The sequence below is a fragment of the Halichoerus grypus genome, chromosome 14, assembly GCF_964656455.1.
Source record: "Halichoerus grypus chromosome 14, mHalGry1.hap1.1, whole genome shotgun sequence".
In the NCBI taxonomy this organism is placed as follows: Eukaryota; Metazoa; Chordata; class Mammalia; order Carnivora; family Phocidae; genus Halichoerus; species Halichoerus grypus.
Window position 1 is genome coordinate 33,719,186 of NC_135725.1, and position 22,481 is coordinate 33,741,666.

Consider the following 22,481-nt stretch of genomic DNA (forward strand, 5'->3'; position numbering starts at 1 on the left):
TTTTATACCCCATGGTTAGTTAGGAAAAAAGATCATCAGTGTAGGGATCAGATAATGATGGTAGCAATTTCTAGAACACCAGCCAAAGGTGGAATTCTGTCTCTAGTAATGCAAGTAGTGAAACATATTCATGTTTATTTCCAATATCATCATGTTCGTTTCTTCTTTCTCCTACTTTATCGTACCCAGCACAAACCATTTTCCCCTTAGTGTCAAAATAAGGAAAATTCCATATAAGGTAATTACTGCTTACTGTACATTACTTTTGAATTTTAATTACCCTTCTCCATCATCACCTATGTTTAGTGTAGCTTTTTGGAAGGGAATGGATTATACTAACACATAAGGAAAACTACTCTCTCCTGTGTCCTTATTTTCCCAGGTGGTTTATTTTGATGTGGGCCATCATAAATTGGCCTGGAGTTTCTCCATGGAGAGTAGTTCTGATTTCAGTCAGTATGGCTTAGAAAATTTTTAAGTGAATTGGTTTAACAAAGTCATCTCAAGCATTTAAGATTAAATGTCTCGCTGAAACATTGGGGTGACTATAGCTTTTGCAGTCATACGCTCTGTATTTTAATATGTTAAGGACATAGTAAAAGGGTCCTCTGAGGATTTTTGAGAATTGAAAATTAAAAAATCAGAGAATTTTAGTGATGACTAAATATTTTTACAAGTTTCCATACTAACAATGGGGAATATTCTGCATCCTGGAGTATATTATATTTGACCCTTGAACAGGCTTGAATTGTGTGGGTCTACTTATAAGTGAATTTTTTTCGATAAATACAGTACAGTACTGTAAATGTATTTTCTCTTCCCTATGATTTTCTTAATAAAATTTTCTTTTGGGGACGCTTGGGTGGCTCAGTCGGTTAAGTGTCTGCCTTCAGTTGAGGTCATGATCCCAGGGTCCTGGGATGAGTCCCACTCCTTGCTCTGTGGGAAGCCTGCTTCTCCCTCTGCCTGCCCCTCCCCCTGCTTGTGCTCTCTCTCTCTCTCTGACAAATAAAGTCCTTAAAAATATATTAAAAAAATAAATTTTCTTTTCTCTAGCTTACTTTATAGTACAAATACAGTATATAATACATATAATATACAAAACATGTGTTGATCGACTATGTTATTGGTAAGGCTTCTGGTCAACAGTAGGCTATTAGTAGTTAAGTTCTGGTGGAGTTCAAAGTTATATGTGGATTTTCAACTGCATGGGGGGTTTGGCCACCCTAACCCCCAAGTTATTCAAGGGTCAACTGTATTTATATCATGGGGCCCTTGAATGTTACCTCTGCCTTTTACCTCTGTGTGTGGTACAGTTGGAAGTGAATGAACATCACCATTATTAGAAAATGATGAACAGTGGGATTAGTGCTCATTGGGGGCACACAACTCCAAATCCAGCTTCTTTTGGAAATTTTTCTACCCTAACTACTGGGCTCCTTTTGCATTCCTTATATACACGTAGGTGTATGTCAGTCAGGAGCATAACTAGGTTAGAGCATCTGAGAACTTGTCTCTAAACAACACTTTAGTCTTCTGCTGGTAAATGAGCATTTCTCTACTGAAGCTGGAATTTGACTCCCTAACAGAAAAACAACAAAGGGAAAAAAATATTGATCCAGAACCTCTGGGAATTTATGTGCAGCTAGGAATTAAGGGTCACCGCTAAGTTGCTCTTCTCAAAGGACAGTGAAGTGGGCTCTTTGATATTCAAATGATGTGAAACTATAGAGACCATTCTGGTTAGTGGCAGATCCAGTAATTACAGAATCTGCAAGAATTTCCTGACTCTTAGCTTGTTCTTTTCCTGGAAGATTTTCCATGCTTACCAGCAAAACACTGGTTGTTGGTGGTAGAGCAGAGAGGGGATACATAAGAAAAGAATGGTGTTAGAATATAGTGTCTTTACTTAAAAACTAGTATCTAATTCTTCTTTGTTTTTGTTTTTGTTTTTAGTGAAAAAAATCTTAAATGTATACTGAATTGTATACTGAAATGTATACTGAAAATATATACTGAAAATGTATACTTTTTGTTTTTGTTTTTAGTGAAAAAAATCTTAAATGTATACTGAATTGTATACTGAAATGTATACTGAAAATGTATACTGAAAAAATACTGCCTCTGGTTTTCTTTTAATTGAAATGTTTTTCAGTTACATTTTTCCTTAAGTTAGGCAGCTTACAAGGTGACCTGAAACATGGATTAATATTCTATATTTTTTCTGTTTATTAAAGTAATTATACAAATGTTGAATTACAACATAAACTTGAAAGAGTTGGGTGGGTCATTTTATTTTTGAAGCATTCCTTATACATATACCTATCCTCCTCTTGTGATATGTCAACATAATAGCGTATTCCTGTTCTCCAATTTCAGTGCTTTGTGGTTGAGTGCTTGTTCAGGAGAGTGTGTGTGCAGCAGGGGTGGACCAGGCAGGCTCCAAGAACAACACTCTTGCCTGGCCTCAGAACATACTGAGAGTGAGGGGATAGACCCACTAGGGTTGACAAGCTCAGAAATCTGCCACAGCATTTCTTTTTCCTTGGTTGGTGAAGATGGGGGCTCAGAGGTTCTCACATATTTCCCTTAATATTCCAGCTTTGATATAGGATAAGTGACTTTAAGGCCATCATGATCCAGTACCAGCTTCGCTCTCCAGTTTCATTCCCCTCAACTACCCTCCATGAATCCTCCTCCTTTTCATCCATTCAAACAACTTATTTTTTCCTTCTCAATATAATCTACTGCTTTTTACTTCCATGCACTTCCCCCAATTACTGCTTTACTTTTGCTACCATTTTCCTTCTTGAATCATTCTCTGCTCATCACTTCTCCTTTCCTACTTTTGCTGTCCTGTTATATGCATACTTACTTAGCTTTAGAATGCCACTTGTCACTTTATATTGTGCTTCATTATTTGTCTGTCTCCCTACTCTCACTCCTTTCATCTTGCCTTCCCTGCCTAGTCCAAGGTTAACCACTGTGGCTTAAATCACCCGTGGTTCCAAAAGCAGGAAAGCCCTGGTGATCAGTAACTTTGAAATCAGCCATTAGTCAAATACTTTAATATGATATATGCTTTCATGTTAAAGGAAAATGTAAGTTCTTGTTCAGGAAATGTTCTCTGTATGTGTATATGTATAGGAAAACATGCAGTTTTAATTAGCTGGAGAAATATATATATCAGCTAACCCAGTTTTGTATTCCGACTGTCTTAGAATCTTCTCTACCACTGTGCAAATCCTAGGACATGCTCAAAGTTAAAATGAAGCCGCCACGTTGCAGACATGGCCAATGCCTTGGAGACCTGAGGCCCCCAGAGTAATGATATCCCAGTGGGATAGTTGCTTGGCTAGCACTGCAGTGTGTATTTGTATTTGTTGCCTTTCTTCCCAGTTTGAGGTCCTTCAGATTCAAAAATATGTTTAACTCCTCATGCTTTTGCTGACTAGGGTTTTCATCAGCAGCACTCTATCGTGCTGACACAGACTCCAGACCTCTTCCTATACTGGATATTCTGAACATGAATTTTGTCAGACCCCCTGCCTGACCCCTCACGGTTCATTCTTTGTTCTCTGTAGCTATCATCCTGCATATATGCATGAATTTCTTTTAAATTTACATTTGTTTTCAATGTAAATTTTCCAGCTTTTCCCACTATGGACTTTCAAGATGTTTACTGCTTTTGTACTTACTGTGCACCTAACTCCCTTGGTGAATTGATAAGTTTACTGTTTCTCAAGCAAGTGTGCACTAAGGACAGCCCCATGAATACACAGGAGGCATCATGAATATGTAGTGGCTGATGCAGTAATACTCTACACAGTGATCCCCACCGGTGTGGGTGGCGGTTGGAGTTGACATAAAATGCTGTCAAGTGGAGTTTTGCTGGAGACTTTGAAAAGTAAGTTGAAAGTTTATAAGAAAATATACAAGATTGTTATCAGGTGATCTTAATTTTGTTTTGTATATTGGTAATTTTTCATAGTCAAATACGTTTTTTTTTTAATTTGGGCAAAAATGTATTTTAAAGAGACATGGAGTGTCAAGGTCTGATGGATTAGATTACCAAATAATCCTCCAATTACAAAGGAACTAGAAATAATTGATAAAATAAATCAATCAACCTTTATACACGCATGGCAGGGCAGAACCACATAAAGTACTTCTCCCTGACTACAGTCATGGTGACCTGGCTCCAGTTCTCTGTTAGCTAGGAGACCTTCCATGCTTTGACAGCTGTGTTTACAAAGTAGGGACTGTAGCAGCATCTGCCACATGGAGTTGTTTTGAGGGTTAAAAGACTGTGTGTAAAGCATTCAGAACACTGGCATGTAACGAATGTTTGTTGTTGTTGTGATATGATTATGAGGAGCAGGTGGAAGGTGATAGCTGAGCTCTCAAGAAATGAGAAAAGTCCAGAGGGGATTCAGAGAGAAATGACATCAGATTGGTAGGGGAGAGCTAATGTTGTGGCTGTTTGAGGTAAGTATGCTGGGACTAGAGTGGAAGCTTGGAAATTGGAGTTAAGACCCCATAGGATCCCTCAGACACACAAAGCTGGACTCTTTTTTTTTTAATTTTTTTTTTTTTAAGATTTTATTTATTTATTTGACAAAGAGAGACACGGCAAGAGAGGGAACACAGGCAGGGGGAGTGGGAGAGGGAGAAGCAGGCTTCCCGCTGAGCAGGAAGCCTGATGTGGGGCTCGATCCCAGGACCCTGGGACCATGACCTGAGCCGAAGGCAGATACAAAGCTGGACTCTTAAAAGCCTATACCCTTTTTTAAGGGTGTACTAGGGAAAAACAACCAAAACTGACCATAGGCATAGGCAGAGGACAAGAGGGCTTGCCACCTGGGTCTGGGCTTGAATGGGGAAAGGGGGTAGGTTAATAAGAGAAAGTCACCCTAACAATTCTTAACCATAGGAGCCATCAGATGTATCTCAAGTCAGAAGTTTAAAATAAAAGTGGGTCTGACTGTTGTTTCTAGGGCATCTAGCAGAAGCAATTAAAATCTTTTGAACCCACTCTGAAGTGGAATCTGGTTTATTACTGGAAAATAGAGTCTGACTAAAGTCCTAGCCTAGTTGTCCCTTATCAGGTTTTTTTTTTTTTTTAAGATTTTACTTAAAAATCAGATTGCCTGATTTGAGAGAGAAGCAGTTAGAGCATGAGCGGGGAGAGAGGCAGAAGGAGAAGGAGAGGGACAAGCAAACTCCCCATTGAGCAGGGAGCCCAACATAGGGCTCGATCCCAGGACCCTGAGATCATGACCTGAGCTGAAATCAAGAGTCAGATGCTTAATCCACTGAGCCACCCAGGCGCCCCCCCCCCATCAGTTTTTTGACTAAGATTGGCCTTAGTTTCTTCTTGGGTGAAATATAAGAATTGGCCAGAAATGATCGGGATTTCTAACTTACAGACTCAGGAATAGATTTTTGGCATTTTAAATTACCCTGAAATGACACATGGTGATATGTTGAGCTCATCCCCAGTGGACCAAATTTTTATTTCTAATTCTTCAACTATAATTTTATGATTTCTAGAATAATTATACAGAAAGATTGAAAGACACAGATACCCATCTGTACCATGTTTACCCAACTGCAAAGGTGACCCCACCCACAAGTTTGAAAATTGACAAGATTCAGATTAAAGCCCTGCTATGGCTCTAATTTTCTCTAATCTGAACTGTCTGGATAACTCTTTATAAATCATCAATTCAGCAAGTGCAGTACGGTAATGAGCTGCTAAGCATCTCTTTGAAATTAAAGACAGCTTAGACCCTGATCCCTATCTCTGTAATGTCTGCATGCCTTGAGGGTTAGATTAGAAGTGTATTTCAGGCAGTGTTACAGCAATTTATTTTTTAGACAGTCTGTCTCTATTAATATTATAATTCATTTAGTAATGGATTAAATATTTAAATACAGAGATGGAAGAGATGGAAATTATGGCTTTAATTAGAGATTATTCTTGGTGTTTGACCATTTAACCCATTTAACCTAGGTTTTCAGTTATTTTAAAGAATAAAATGTATACATTTAAGTACAGTTAAGTAAGGAAAATCTCAGGAACGCAACTCTGACAAAATTTGATTACTTTCACAAATGATTTTCTCTGTTTCACACTCCTTTCGTTAAAATGCTCATGTTTATAATGCAAATTGCATGCTGAATCGGTCGGAAGCACATTTTCCCATGACTAGAACTACCCACTGATTTCACTTTATTGGAGATTTTGTTTTCTTCTGGGATTGCCTGATATTTCCTGTGGTATTTTCTGAAATTTAGCCTGGGTCATTCAGTCACTGTAAGTCCTACTAGTGTACAAGCTGGTTCCTGGGCACTTTGCAATTGTCCCTCTAACAAAAGGACATTATTTAGAATTGGCTGTTTCACTTTACCTTTGGTAGATAGTTGTTTTAGGGGAGAATTATGCCCTTCAGTCCCTGGCATGCTGTAACTCCCTCCTTTCTAACAGAATTGGTATAGATGTGCCAGCCTTCATTTTATTTCTTTTAAGGATTAAGTGGATATGCTGACCAAATATAATAGTGATGTCTTTTATTGATTCAAACTTTACAAATATTATTTAAGTATTAAATTAGATAACAATTTTATTTTAAATATTGAAAGCACCTGTTTGTTTTGCCAGATGGTAATGAGTACATGACTGTTTATGGTGGCAACCAGAAACCTTGTTCTAGTCTTTCGTTGGCTGTTAATGGCTATGTGGCCTTGGGAGAACAGTCATGTAATCTCTCTAAGGCTTATCATGTTTCCTCATCTCATTAATAGTCCTAAAGTTTCTTTCAAACCCTAAAGTTTCATTCAAACTTGAATCCTATGAAAATATAATAGGAGAGGATACTATGTAGTCCCTCGACCCATGTTAGCCTTTCATTGAAAAGCAAAATAGTGAAGTATAGGAACATCCCTCATCAACAGTGTTTCCCCTCTGTAAAAAGTTCCCTGCGATTTAAAAAAACAATGCTGTTTTATGACTGTTGCATGTCATGCTCCAAATTTTATTAATTTTTACATAATGATCTCTTTGTTCCATCAATTCTTATTAGCTTGAGGTAATATTACACTTTCATAATAAGCACAGTTGTATTTTTGTCTGTTTAAGCAATAAAACAGCAACTTCAGCAGATTACTAAGTAGATTGGCTTGGAATGTTTGTTGATAGATCACAGCCAGTGTTTTCATGCATTATGTGGACATAAAACATTAAATGTTGGCATTCAGATTTAATGGATATTCTATCTAGCACTCAGCTGTGTAATAATTGTCGGGCATTCTCAGTTTAGCTTGATTTCTCTGTCAGTAAATTCCATCGGAAGCCCCAATGGCATCGACTTTTACTGCAATATGGGGAATAAAAATCAAAAACACCTTGCTTTTATTATGCTAGTGGCTTCATAAGGGTTTGATTGAATTAGAGGGGAAAATGCTAGCTTTTAACTTACATGGTTGCTTTCTGTACTTTTTAGAATAGTCTTGGAACTTTTTTTTCAGAGAAAACGCTTAATAAAGCCTATATTTTTATAATACATATGTATATGTACTGGAAATAATCTTTTTTTTTCAAACAATGGTTGGCATGAAGTCTCACGATCAAGCATCTGAGTGTGCTAAAAGCATTGGGTTTGTAAAATGATAGTCAAGACTTTGATTCTTTTGAACTCATGTGTGTATTGTTACTCTTTTTTTTTTAAATTTTTTTATTGTTATGTTAATCCCCATACATTACATCATTAGTTTTAGATATAGTGTTCCATGATTCATTGTTTGTGCATAACACCCAGTGCTCCATGCAGAACGTGCCCTCCTCAATACCCATCACCAGGCTAACCCATCCTCCCACCCCCCTCCCCTCTAGAACCCTCAGTTTGTTTTTCAGAGTCCATCGTCTCTCATGGTTCTTCTCCCCCTCCGATTTCCCCCCCTTCATTCTTCCCCTCCTGCTATGTTCTTCTTCTTCTTTTTTTCTTTCTTAACATATATTGCATTATTTGTTTCAGAGGTACAGATCTGAGATTCAACAGTCTTGCACAATTCACAGCGCTTACCAGAACACATACCCTCCCCAGTGTCCATTACCCAGTCACCCCATCCCTCCCACCCCACCCTCCACTCCAGCAACCCTCAGTTTGTTTCCTGAGATTAAGAATTCCTCATATCAGTGAGGTCATATGATACATGTCTTTCTCTGTTTGACTTATTTCGCTCAGCATAATACCCTCCAGTTCCATCCACGTCGTTGCAAATGGCAAGATCTCATTCCTTTTGATGGCTGCATAATATTCCATTGTATATATATATATACCACATCTTCTTTATCCATTCATCTGTTGATGGACATCTTGGCTCTTTCCACAGTTTGGCTATTGTGGACATTGCTGCTATAAACATCGGGGTGCACGTACCCTTTCAGGTCCCTACTTTTGTATCTTTGGATAAATACCCAGGAGTGCAATTGCTGGATCATATGGTAGCTCTATTTTCAACTTTTTGAGGAACCTCCATACTGTTTTCCAGAGTGGCTGCACCAGCTTGCATTCCCACCAACAGTGTAGGAGGGTTCCCCTTTCTCCGCATCCCCGCCAACATCTGTCATTTCCTGACTTGTTAATTTTAGCCATTGTGACTGGTGTGAGGTGGTATCTCATTGAGGTTTTGATTTGGATTTCCCTGATGCCGAGCGATATTGAACACTTTTTCATGTGTCTGTTGGCCGTTTGGATGTCTTCTTTGGAAAAATGTCTGTTCATGTCTTCTGCCCATTTCTTGATTGGATTCTTTGTTCTTTGGGTGTTGAGTTTGATGAGTTCTTTATAGATTTTGGATACTAGCCCTTTATCTGATATGTCATTTGCAAATATCTTCTCCCATTCTGTCAGTTGTCTTTTGGTTTTGTTGACTGTTTCCTTTGCTTTGCAAAAGCTTTTTATCTTGATGAAGTCCCAATAGTTCATTTTTGCCCTTGCTTCCCTTGCCTTTGGCGATGTTTCTAGGAAGAAGTTGTTGCGGCTGAGGTCGAAGAGGTTGCTGCCTGTGTTCTCCTTTAGGATTTTGATGGAGTCCTGTCTCACATTGAGGTCTTTCAACCATTTGGAGTCTATTTTTGTGTGTGGTGTAAGGAAATGGTCCAGTTTCATTCTTCTGCATGTGGCTGTCCAATTTTCCCAACACCATTTGTTGAAGAGACTGTCTTTTTTCCATTGGACATTCTTTCCTGCTTTGTCAAAGATGAGTTGACCATGGAGTTGAGGGTCCATTTCTGGGCTCTCTATTCTGTTCCATTGATCGATGTGTCTGTTTTTGTGCCAGTACCATACTGTCTTGATGATGACAGCTTTGTAGTAGAGCTGGAAGTCTGGAATTGCGATGCCGCCAGCTTTGCTTTTCTTTTTCAACATTCCTCTGGCTATGCGGGGTCTTTTCTGGTTCCATACAAATTTTAGGATTATTTGTTCCATTTCTTTGAAGAAAGCGGATGGTATTTTGATGGGGATTGCATTGAATGTGTAGATTGCTCTAGGTGGGATTGACATCTTCACAATATTTGTTCTTCCAATCCATGAGCATGGAACGTTTTTCCATTTCTTTGTGTCTTCCTCAATTTCTTTCATGAGTATTTTATAGTTTTCTGAGTACAGATCCTTTGCCTCTTTGGTTAGATTTATTCCTAGGTATCTTATGGTTTTGGGTGCAATTGTAAATGGGATTGACTCCTTAATTTCTCTTTCTTCTGACTTGTTGTTGGTGTATAGGAATGCCACTGACTTCTGTGCATTGATTTTATATCCTGCCACTTTACTGAATTCCTGTATGAGTTCTAGCAGTTTTGGGGTGGAGTCTTTTGGGTTTTCCACATAAAGTATCATATCATCTGCAAAGAGTGAGAGTTTGACTTCTTCTTTGCCGATTTGGATGCCTTTGATTTCTTTTTGTTGTCTGATTGCTGTGGCTAGGACTTCCAATACTATGTTGAATAGCAGTGGTGATAGTGGACATCCCTGCCGCGTTCCTGACCTTAGGGGGAAAGCTCTCAGTTTTTCCCCATTGAGAATGATATTTGCTGTAGGTTTTTCATAGATGGCTCTTATGATATTGAGGTATGTACCCTCTATGCCTATACTCTGAAGAGTTTTGATCAAGAAAGGATGCTGTACTTTGTCAAATGCTTTTTCTGCGTCTATTGAGAGGATCATATGATTCTTGTTCTTTCTTTTGTTAATGTATTGTATCACGTTGATTGATTTGCGGATGTTGAATCAACCTTGCAGCCCAGGGATAAATCCGACTTGGTCGTGGTGAATAATCCTTTTAATGTACTGTTGGATCCTACTGGCTAGTATTTTGGTGAGAATTTTTGCATCCATGTTCATCAGGGATATTGGTCTGTAATTCTCCTTTTTGATGGGGTCTTTGTCTGGTTTTGGGATCAAGGTAATGCTGGCCTCATAAAATGAGTTTGGAAGTTTTCCTTCCATTTCTATTTTTTGGAACAGTTTCAAGGATAGGTATTAGTTCTTCTTGAAATGTTTGGTAGAATTCCCCTGGGAAGCCATCTGGCTCTGGGCTTTTGTGTTTTGGGAGACTTTTGATGACTGCTTCAATTTCCTTAGTGGTTATAGGTCTGTTCAGGTTTTCTATTTCTTCCTGGTTCAGTTTTGGTAGTTGATACATCTCTAGGAATGCATCCATTACTTCCAGGTTATCTAATTTGCTGGCATAGAGTTGCTCATAATATGTTCTTATAATTGTTTGTATTTCTTTGGTGTTGGTTGTGATCTCTCCTCTTTCATTCATGATTTTGTTGATTTGGGTCATTTCTCTTTTCTTTTTGATAAGTCTGGCCAGGGGCTTATCAATCTTGTTAATTCTTTCAAAGAACCAGCTCCTAGTTTCGTTGATCTGTTCTACTGTTCTTTTGGTTTCTATTTCATTGATTTCTGCTCTGATCTTTATTATTTCTCTTCTCCTGCTGGGTTTAAGCATTATTTGCTGTTCTTTCTCCAGCTCCTTTAGGTGTAGGGTTAGGTTGTGTACTTGAGACCTTTCTTGTTTCTTGAGAAAGGCTTGTATTGCTATATACTTTCCTCTTAGGACTGCCTTTGGTGTATCCCAAAGATTTTGAATAGTTGTGTTTTCATTTTCATTGGTTTCCATGAATTTTTTAAATTCTTCTTTAATTTCCTGGTTGACCCATTCATTCTTCAGTAAGATGCTCTTTAGCCTCCATGTATTTGAGTTCTTTCCAACTTTCCTCTTGTGATTGAGTTCTAGTTTCAAAGTGTTGTGGTCTGAAAATATGCAGGGGATGATCCCAATCTTCTGGTACCAGTTGAGACCTGATTTATGACCTAGGATGTGATCTATTCTGGAGAATGTTCCATGGGCACTAGAGAAGAATGTGTATTCCATTGCTTTGGGATGGAATGTTCTGAATATGTCTGTGAAGTCCATTTGGCCCAGTGTGTCATTTAAAGTCTTTATTTCCTTGTTGATCTTTTGCTTAGACGATCTGTCCATTTCAGTGAGGGGGGTGTTAAAGTCCCCCACTATTATTGTATTGTTGTCAATGTGTTTCTTTGCTTTTGTTATTAATTGCCTTATATAATTGGCTGCTCCCATGTTAGGGGCATAGATATTTACAATTGTTAGATCTTCTTGTTGGATAGACCCTTTAAGTATGATATAGTGTCCTTCCTCATCTCTTATTAAACTCTTTGGTTTAAAATCTAACTTGTCTGATATAAGGATTGCCACCCCAGCTTTCTTTTGGTGTCCATTCGCGTGGTAAATGGTTTTCCACCCCCTCACTTTCAATCTGGGGGTGTCTTTGGGTCTAAAATGAGTCTCTTGCAGACAGCATATCGATGGGTCTTGTTTTTTAATCCAATCTGATAGCCTGTGTCTTTTGATTGGGGCATTTTGCCCATTTACATTCAGGGTAACTATTGAAAGATAGGAATTTAGTGCCATTGTATTGCCTGTAAAGTGACTGTTACTGTATATTGTTTGTGTTCCTTTCTGGTCTATGTTGCTTTTAGGCTCTCTCTTTGCTTTGAGGACCCCTTTCAATATTTGTTGTAGGGCTGGTTTCGTGTTTGCAAATTCCTTTAGTTTTTGTTTGTCCTGGAAGCTTTTGATCTCTCCTTCAATTTTCAATGACAGCCTAGCTGGATATAGTATTCTTGGCTGCATATTTTTCTCATTTAGTGCTCTGAATATGTCCTGCCAGTCCTTTCTGGCCTGCCAGGTCTCTGTGGATAAGTCTGTTGCCAATCTAATGTTTCTACCATTGTAGGTTACATATCTCTTCTCCCGAGCTGCTTTCAGGATTTTCTCTTTGTCTCTGAGACTCGTAAGTTTTACTATTAGATGTCAGGGTGTTGACCTATTTTTATTGATTTTGAGAAGGGTTCTCTGTGCTTCCTGGATTTTGATGCCTGTTTCCTTCCCCAAATTAGGGAAGTTCTCTGCTATAATTTGCTCCATTATACCCTCTGCCCCTCTCTCTCTTTCTTCTTCTTCTGGGATCCCAATTATTCTAATGTTGTTTCGTCTTATGGTATCGTTTATCTCTCGAATTCTGCCCTCGTGATCCAGTAGTTGTTTCTCTCTCTTTTTCTCAGCTTCTTTATTTTCCATCATTTGGTCTTCTATCTCACTGATTCTTTCTTCTGCCTCATTTATCCTAGCAGTTAGCGCCCCCATATTTGATTGCACCTCATTGATAGCCTTTTTGATTTCTACTTGGTTAGATTTTAGTTCTTTTACTTCTCCAGAAAGGGTTTCTCTAATAACTTCCATGCTTTTTTCAAGCCCAGCTAGTATCTTTAAAGTGATGATTCTGAACTCTAGATCCAACATCGTACTAATGTCCGTATTGAGTAGGTCCCTGGCAGTCGATACTACCTCTTGTTCTTTTTGTTGAGGTGATTTTTTCCGTCTTGTCATTTTGTGCAGAGGAGAATAGATTAATGAGAGAACAAAATGCTAGCAGGGTAACCACGTCCCCAGAAAATATACTCTAAACAAATCAGAAAAGTCCTGAAGCAGTGGGAAAAGAAAGGGAAAGAGAGAAATAGAAAAAGAAAGAAAAAAAGAAAAAAGAAAAAGATAAAGATAAAGATAAAAACAAACAAAAGCAGAACAAAACAAAACAAAACAAAAACAGAATGTGATCAAATATGATCAGGCTGGTTTATAGATCAGTGCCACACACTAGATTTTGGGTGTATTTTGGTCTGTTAAAAGAAAGTCCCTCCCAAAATTTTAAAGAAAGAAAAACTTATATATGTACAAAAATAAGGGTTGATATGATGAAGGGATGGAATATGAATGTAAAGATGGAAATTATAAAAAATTTTATAAAAGGATTTGATAAGTTGTTTGAAAAAAGAAAGAAGAGGATTAAAAAAGAAAAAAAAAGAAAGAAAAAAGGGAGAGAATGTGATCAGGCAGGGGAGTAGAAAAAAACCATACACTAGAGATTTAGAGTATATTTTGATCTGTTAGAAGAAACTATCTCAAGATTTTAAAGAGAGAACAACTTATATATATATATGCCAAAAATATGGGTAACTACTATGAAGGGATAGAATATGACTTTAAAAATGAAAAATAAAAATGTTTTTTTTTTTTAAAAAGGGATTGATAAGATGTTGGTTGAAAAAGGGAAAAAGAAAAATTCAAAAAAAAAGAAAAAAAGAAAAAAGAAAAAAAGACAGTTAAAAAAAATAATTAACTTTGAAAGACTAAAGAATCATGGTAAAAAAGCCATGGATTCTATGTGCAGTATTCCCCTAGCGCTGGAGTTCTGCTGTTCTCATTGATCGGTAAACCTGGTCTTGGCTGGCTGTTCTCGCTGATCTTCTGGGGGAAGGGCCTGTTGCTGTGGTTCCCAAATGTCTTTGCTGGAGGCAGAATTGCCCCGCCCTTGCCGGTCCGGGCTAAGTAATCTGCTCGGGTTTGCTCTCCGGAGCTTTTGTTCCCTGCAATCTTTCCGTACAGCTTTGGAGGCGGAGAGTGAAAATGGCGGCCTCCCAGTCCCCGCCCCGGCGGAGCCGAGAACTCGGGGTCCCGCTCCTCAGCCAGCCCCCAGAGAAAAGCAGTCAGTCACTCCCGTCTCCCCGGTCTCCGGCCACACTCCACGCTCACCCGGCCTGTGACCGCGCCTTTCTATCTGGCACCCGACCCCGGGTGGAGTCTCCAAACCCAGCAGATCCCCGCGGTGCGCTCCCGCACCTCTCCTCCCGGGGGAAGAAGGTGAGTCTGCCCGGATCTGCCGCTTGTTGGGTCCCTGCTGGAGGAGCAGTGGCCCGACTGTGCCGCGGATCACGGTTTATAGCAACCCCGAGCTGAGAGCCCGCGCCTGGGCTCCGTCTCTGCAGCCAGCTTCCCTGCTCCGATACCTGGGAGCTCTGCCGCACTCAGGCACCCGCAGTCTTTCTGTGACCCCGAGGGTCCTGAGACCACACTGTGCCACAAGGGTTCCACCCCCCACTTCGCCACCAGAGTGACGTCCCTCAACGGAGCCGACTTCTAAAAGTTCCGATTTTGTGCTCCGTGGCTCTATCACTTGCCAGAAGCGGCTGACGGAGGCCCCTCCCCCGCCGTCTATCCTCCCGAATATCGCCTCGGATTCACTTCTCCGCACGTCCTACCTTCCAGAAAGTGGTTGCTTTTCTGTTCAGAGAGTTGTTGCTATTCTTTTCTTCGATCTCCTGTTGAGTTTGTAGGTGTTCAGAATGGTTTGATCCCTATCCAGCTGAATTCCTGAGAGGAGACGAAATCCCGGTCCCCTACTCCTCTGCCATCTTGCTCCGCCCCGTTGTATTGTTACTCTTAAAGTCTGGTAGAAACATCTGAGAGATAGCTTTGGTACTATAATTATGTGGTTCATTCCATTCTTTAGAAAAATAAATTAGTGTATTAGGTTGAAATGTATAAAATTGCTAATATTTGATTTTTTCTTTACAGAAACTGTAATTTCATACAACTTAATGTATTACTCTATATTTCCTTACACTTGTACACAACCCCTTTTCCTGGAGATAAAGATGTCTTAACTCCATAGGCCATTGAATTATCCCATATTTTGTACCATATTTTCTGCATTTTTATTTCCACCTTTTGTTTGGTTGTGAAACTAACTATGAAGATCAAGAATAAGTGTGCGAAGTTTACATAGATTTTAAAATTTAATTTTATGATTACTTGATGGCCTTCATTTTCTTTGTTTTGTACCTGACTATTGAAAACTTAGTCCTGAGCTGGCAGTGTTCTGCAGGTTGATATTTGGGGACTACTGTCCTGGATTTTAGGAGGGGACTTTTCCCTGTTGCGGTTTGGGGGGTGGTTGCTTAAGTGACATGTGTAAGGCTCCCAGAGAGTGAGTGATTAGGAATCTGATAGGATTAGGAATGATAATAATGATTATCGTTTCAATTCTGTATAGAGTTGTGGGTTTTTTTGTTTTTTTCCTTTTCTCTGCATCTTAGTTTCCCAGTTTTAGGAAAATGATGAGGTGACTACTTTTTTAATATGTATCAAAGGGATCTCTAAATTCTATACCAATATTCCATTGTTTTATTGCTTATGTTTTGTTTTGGGGAAACATTTTCAAGATTGAACCATGCAGCGATTTTTGCACTGCTAATAAAAAGGAATTGAAACTTAAGGAGAAAAGGTTTGCTATAATATGTGAACATGTTTGAATATTACTCAAATATTTCTATAGTTGTTAATGTCTTTTCTTGAGGAAATATACTGTATAATGTTTGTAAGTCAGTTTGCCAAGGATCTGGGGTAAGAATGTTCTTGGGAGAGAACAGCGAGTGCAAAGGCCCCCCAGAGGGACTGAGTGTGGCATGTTTGACGAGCAGCAGGAAGTATAGCTGACAGGACTACCGGATGGCTTTGGATGTGGAAAGGCAGAATAAACATTTGCCAGCACGTCCTCTTCTTACTTCTGTGCCTTCTCTCACATAGTCAGTGCCCTTGTTCCCCTAGTCGTTGGCATCATGGCTGTTCCATATAAAGTTCTTGTCTGTCTCCTTTGCAGCTGTTCTGTTTAAAATGCCAAGCAACTCCCCTGTCAGGGCTTGGGGCAAAATGTCTCAGGATCCTGCTTCCTTTACATAGATGACCAGGGCTGACTGTTAGCTAAGGGGAGCTTTTTTTGGCATGTAAATTGTAACATGCTAGTGGTCCTTTGCTTAGAGATCTTGTTCAGCCAGTTTTTGACTTTGTGTTATAGATGCTGTTAATGAAATGTTTAGGAAACTGGAGGTTTCTCTCCTGGGAACTTTTGAACTCTTTGAAGGCAAAGGACTGTTTATTTTTACTTCTAATTTTCAGCATCTGTCCTATTGCCTAGCACACTGTGAGTTTCATATGCTCACTCTTTCACCTGTCTTTGATTTGATGTTCAGAATATGCTCCTTTTGCTACCATGTTGTCAGCTAGTTTTCCAAAGATAGGCCAGCTTTCCTTTAGGAATTTTCTTCTCCCCATCCCTACCACAGTGTGAGAATTGACCATGCTGCTTTCTTCCTATTGTATACATTATTAGTAATTGTTATTTACTATTCTGGAAGGTAGATGGTATTATCGTCATTATTCCTGTTGAGGAAACTGAGCTCAGAGACTTTATTTCACTTGTCCAGGGCCACAAGGCTGGTAGTTGGTAGATAACAAGCTTTAAATCTAGTTTCCAAGTTTGTACTCTTTTTACTTTATCACATTAGGAACCCCCAAAAACAGCCCCAGTCCTGATAAAAGAAGCTGAAGTGAACACATATAAATGTCTAAGAACCGGCCATCTCTGTTGAGTAGTCCCTGTTGCTGGCCATGTGTATTGTAAGAATGTGTACATATGTGACATGTGTAAGAATGTGTACATATGTGACATGTGTACATATGAGCTAACATTCTTTAATGAGTTTAAGTAACATTGGTAATGCCACAGTTCTCCATGAAGCCCACCTCCCCAGAGGTACTATAAGTATCAGGACATTTTTGTGTAATAGGAATTTTGAAGGAGTGTACTTTGGGATGTTTCTTTCTTTCTTTTTTTTTTTTTTTTAAGATTTATTTATTTGAAAGAATCCAGGGTGGGGAGAGGCAGAGGGAGATGCAGAGAGAGCATCTCAAGCAGACTGCACACCAAGCACAGGGCACATGATCCCATGACCCTGAGACCATGACCTGAGCTGAAACCAAGAATCAAATGCTCAACTGACTGCTCCACCCAGATGCCCTATTTCTGTTGTTTAAAACAGTATATTGAACGAGTTGGAATGCATCCTTTTGAAATGTTTTTGACATCTCTGTTATTGTTATGTATAAAGAATAAGACTATGTCTATCCATTTAGTTTAAGAAGTGCTTTAGAACTGGGGTGCCCGTGTGGCTCATGTAGTTAAGCATCTGACTCTTGGTTTCAGCTCAGGTCATGATCTCAGGGTCTTCGGATCAAGCCATGTGTCAGGCTCTGTGCTCAGCGAGGAGTCTGCTTGAATTTCTCTCCCTCTCCCCCTGCCCTTCCCCCTGTTCGCTCTCTCTCTCTCTCTCTCTCTCTCAAATAAATAAATAAATAAATCTTAAAAAAAAAAAAAGTGCTTTAGAACTAAAACAGAATTCTCTGTTATCCATTATTACATTAGCATTTTAGGGGATACATAATTTAATTTTTCCTCAATGTCAGTACTTCCCAGTAAAACCATACCTTAATGTCCTATAATTTTTTCTTTTTTGTACTTTTGAACACACCTTTACAAACCTTTGAAACTCAGCAATTCATAAAACATTAAAATTCAGTTTGTATGCAGATTATTAAGTAGTCTGTATAGGAACAATAGTTCCCAAGTTTGAATTTGTTTGTCTGAGTAGTTCATTTATGCCCTTGCTCCTCTCCCCTCTTCCTCCTCCCCCACAGTTTCTTCCAGGACATTTGAAACCATATATAATGCGTCCCAGGACAGAGATTTTGCTCAAGTACCTGAAAGATAACAGATGCTGCTGTGCTCTTCATAGCAGAGAGTAATGCTCAACCAGCCAAAACACATCACTGGAACATAGCCCCACCAGCAAACTGCTTGTGCTGATTGTAAAGGGAAAATCATACTGTAGTAGAGTAGTTGGCTTTCCCATCTGTTGCGTTCCATCAGTAAGTCCTGGCAACAGCCCTTCAACAACGGCCCAAATGTTTTTCTGTTAAGAAATCTACTTGCACTTAGTAAGCAAAATTTGTTTGAAAAGACTGTACTGAGGAGTGAAATAAATCTGACATACATCTGCTTTTAAACAGTTTTCCCCAATTCATAGGAGCCACCTAACATTATTTTGACTGCAGGGTTTTTTTTAACTTTAAAGATTGCATATTTTTGTAACTACAGAAACTTACAAATCCCCTTTCCTTTATTCCACACTTTTAAATATATTTTATAGAATTGACATCATATAGTTTTGTATCTGTATTTTAAATTTATTAATGCAGTATTCATATTCACTTAATATTATGTTATATATGTATTCATATTTACTATATTTCAGTAATGCTCTTCATCCTTTCTAGAGGTGCCTGGGTAGCTCATTTGGTTAAGAGTCTGACTCTTGATCTCAGCTCAGATCTTGATCTCAGGGCTGTGAGTTCAAGCCCTGTGTTGGGCCCCACTCTAGGCATGGAGCCTACTTAAAAACAAAAAAATCCCACAAAACATCCTTTCTAATGATGGCATAATATGGTCATGCCATAATTTATTTATATATTTCTAAATGAGCACTTTTGGGGGGTACTTTTTTAAAGGACATTAATCTTTTTTATTATCATAAATAATATTTAATGATGTTTTTGAATGAATGGGAGAATAAAGGCTTTTTTTTCTCTGAAAATATGGATCTTTTGATAGAAATGTTTATATAATAAGAGGTAATTGGGTACCTATGTAGGTTAGCTATTCTTGTTCCAATTTGTCTTGTCATGTTAAAAGTTTAATATTTAGGGCATATATTTTAGGTAATTTTCTGGATGAAAATTTTCTGGATGATGTTTGCCAAGATTATGCTACAGACCTCACAGGTTAATGCTGGAGACCTAGAGGGGAAGGAACCATCATCATCTGTTGAATCCCTAGGTCCTACATAGTAATGGGTAGCAGCATTGTGGCTGGTATCTCATATAACCTGTTGGAAAACCTTGTAATTTAGAAAATCTTATGCTCATTTTGCAAATGAACAAACAGGTTTAGAATTACAACCAAAGTTTAAGACCACACAGATTGCATGAATGAAACATTATTTTAAGTTACTCTAATCGAGTTGGATTGAAGCTCCATTCTTGTATCCATGTTTCCTTCAGAACAGTTGCATAACCATTGGTCTAGACCACAAAGTTAGGGGTCTGTTACATTTCTTACCTAATTTATTACATTGTTTAGCTGTATAATATTTGCCATAGACTTAATCTTATGTTCACTTGAACTAATATTTTTAAATATTATATTTTGTTTCATTCTTTACTTATATAAACCTGTTTTTTAGTTATGAAAAGCAATGTTTGTATGAAAAGCAATGTAAATTATTTTATATAGAAAGTAACCAAAAATAAATACTTAATCATTAAAATTGAAAGTGTATATCTGTAACAATCCCTAAGATCACTTCTCAGTGGCCCCTACTACACCTTGGAAAGTTTTATTAATTTGAAAGAAAAGCTGCTCTCTGAATAATGGAGCATACCAAAATGAGTGTAAGTAGAAATGTTAAAAAGAGTCTATGAATATCTTAAGATTCTCAAGTGAGTTGCGGGAAGCCTGACTTTTTTTTTTTTTATCAGAACCAGAGAGTATTTAGGATTTCCTGAGCTCCTGACTTTATAATACTCAGTAGGATTGAGTCTCTTCCATGCAATCCCTTTCTGACTGCTGTGGAGTCATTGGGTCAGCATCACATGTGCTACTGGCCCTCAGACTTTATAGTTACATACTGACAAGACTCAATTCTAGTTATCCCTTTGTGACTGGATTCGATCTTTGAAAAACAACATAGTTTATGGTCCTGAGGAGAGGGCCAGTGCTCTAAGTGTGAATACTTCTGACAGCAGATGTGTGGGTTATTTTTCCCAATGCAACCTTTTCCTTAACTCCTTAGACACCATTGGGTGTCCTACAATTTTGTTCATTTCTGACAATTTTGTTCATTTCTCCAGAGTTAGCACAGTCCCCACAAATTAAGAGCTCAATGACACAGGATGCCTCCACTTTAGACACCGATTGCAAGTCTTTACTCCTGATCAATGTGCTATAAAGTCTGGGGGATCCTAAAACTCCCTTCTCAGGTTTGATCATTTGCTGGAATGGTTCACAGAACTCAGGAAAACACTTTACATTTATTTTATTTTATTATGTTATGTTAGTCACTATACATTACATCATTAGTTTTTGATGTGGAGATCCATGATTCATTGTTTGCATATAACACCCAGTGCTCCATGCAAAACGTGCCCTCCTTAGTACCCATCACCAGGCTAACCCATCCCCCTACCCCCTTCCCCTCCAGAACCCTCAGTTTGTTTCTCAGAGTCCATAGTCTCTCATGGTTCATCTCTCCCTCCGATTTCCCCCCCTTCATTTTTCCCTTCCTTCTAATGTCCTCCATGCTATTCCTTATGTTCCACAAATAAGTGAAACCATATGATAATTGACTTTCTCTGTTTGACTTATTTCACTTAGCATAATCTCCTCCAGTCCCATCCATGTTGATGTAAAAGTTGGGTATTCATCCTTTCTGATGGCTGAGTAATATTCCATTGTATATATGGACCACATCTTCTTTATCCATTCATCTGTTGAAGGGCATCTCGGCTCTTTCCACAGTTTGGCTATTGCGGGCATTGCTGCTATGAACATTGGGGTGCATATGGCCCTTCTTTTCACTACATCTGTGTCTTTGGGGTAAATACCCAGTAATGCAATTGCTGGGTCATAGGGTAGCTCTATTTTTAATTTTTTGAGGCACGTCCACACTGTTTTCCAAAGTGGCTGTACCAACTTGCATTCCCATCAATAGTGTAAGACGGTTCCCCTTTCTCCACAACCTCCCCAACATTTGTTGTTTCTTGCCCTGTCCATTTTTGCCATTCTGACTGGTGTAAGGTGGTATCTCAATGTGGTTTTGATTTGAATTTCCCTGATGGCTAATGATGATGAACATTTTTTCATGTGTCTGTTAGCCATTTGTATGTCTTCTTTGGAGAAATGTCTGTTCATGTCTTCTGCCCATTTTTTGACTTGATTATTTGTTTTTGGGGTGTTGAGGTTGTGAGAAGTTCTTTATAGATCTTGGAAATCAGTGCTTTGTCTGTAGTGTCATTTGCAAATATCTTCTCCCATTCTGTGGATTGCTTCTTTGTTTTGTTGACTGTTTCCTTTGCTGTGCAGAAGCTTTTTGTTTTGATGAAGTCCCAGAAGTTCATTTTTGCTTTTGTTTCACTAGCTTTTGGAGATGTATCTTGAAAGAAGTTGCTGTGGCCGATGTCAAAAGGTTATTGCCTATGTTCTCCTCTAGGATTTTGATGGATTCCTGTCTCACATTGAGGTCTTTCATCCATTTTGAGTTTATCTTTGTGTATGGGGTTAGAGAATGGTTGAGTTTCATTCTTCTGCATGTGGCTGTCCAATTTTCCCAGCACCACTTATTGAAGAGACTGTCTTTTTTCCATTGCATATTTTTTCCTGCTTTGTCGAAGATTATTTGACCATAGAGTTGAGGGTCCATATCTGGGCTCTCTATTCTGTTCCATTGGTCTATATGTCTGTTTTTTTGCCAGTACCATGCTGTCTTGGTGATCACTGCTTTGTAATATAGCTTGAAATCGGGCAACATGATGGCCCCAACTTTGGTTTTCTTTTTCAACATTTCCTTGGAGATTTGGGGTCTTTTCTGATTCCATACAAATTTTATGATTGTTTGTTCCAGCACTTTGAAAAATGTCATCGGAACTTTGATCGGGATGGCATTGAAGGTATAGATTGCTGTGGGTAGCATAGACATTTTAACAATGTTTATTCTTCTGATCCATGAGCATGGAATATTTTTCCATCTTTTTGTGGATTCTTCAATTTCTTTCATGAGTGTTCTGTAGTTCCTAGAGTATAGATTCTTTACCTCTTTGATTAGGTTTATTCCGAGGCATCTTACGGTTTTTGGTGCTATTGTAAATGGAATTCTTTCCCTAATTTCTCTTTCTAGAGTTGCATTGTTAGTGTATAAGAAAGCAACTGATTTCTGTGCATTGATTTTGAATCCTGCCACATTACTGAATTGCTATATGAGTTCTAGTAATTTGGGGGTGGGGTCCTTTGGGTTTTCCACAGAAAGTATCATGTCATCTGTGAAGAGAGAGAGTTTGACTTCTTCTTTGCCAATTTGAATACCTTTTATTTCTTTTTG

At 38.7% G+C, this 22,481-nt stretch overlaps 1 protein-coding gene across 10 annotated transcripts in view; it reads left to right on the forward strand.

The window, feature by feature from the left end:
* Positions 1–22,481, forward strand: part of KDM4C (lysine demethylase 4C) — a 459,189-nt gene that overhangs the window by 276,923 nt on the left and 159,785 nt on the right. The window contains exon 14 of one of the 10 annotated variants that reach the window (XM_078062215.1): positions 3,652–3,857. The exons of the other annotated variants lie outside the window; for them this stretch is intronic. Within the exon in view, the coding sequence (XP_077918341.1) occupies positions 3,652–3,794 (143 nt within the window). The 3' untranslated portion in view covers positions 3,795–3,857. Of the gene's footprint in view, positions 1–3,651; positions 3,858–22,481 lie in introns of those variants that run through there. 10 annotated transcript variants of the gene reach the window in all.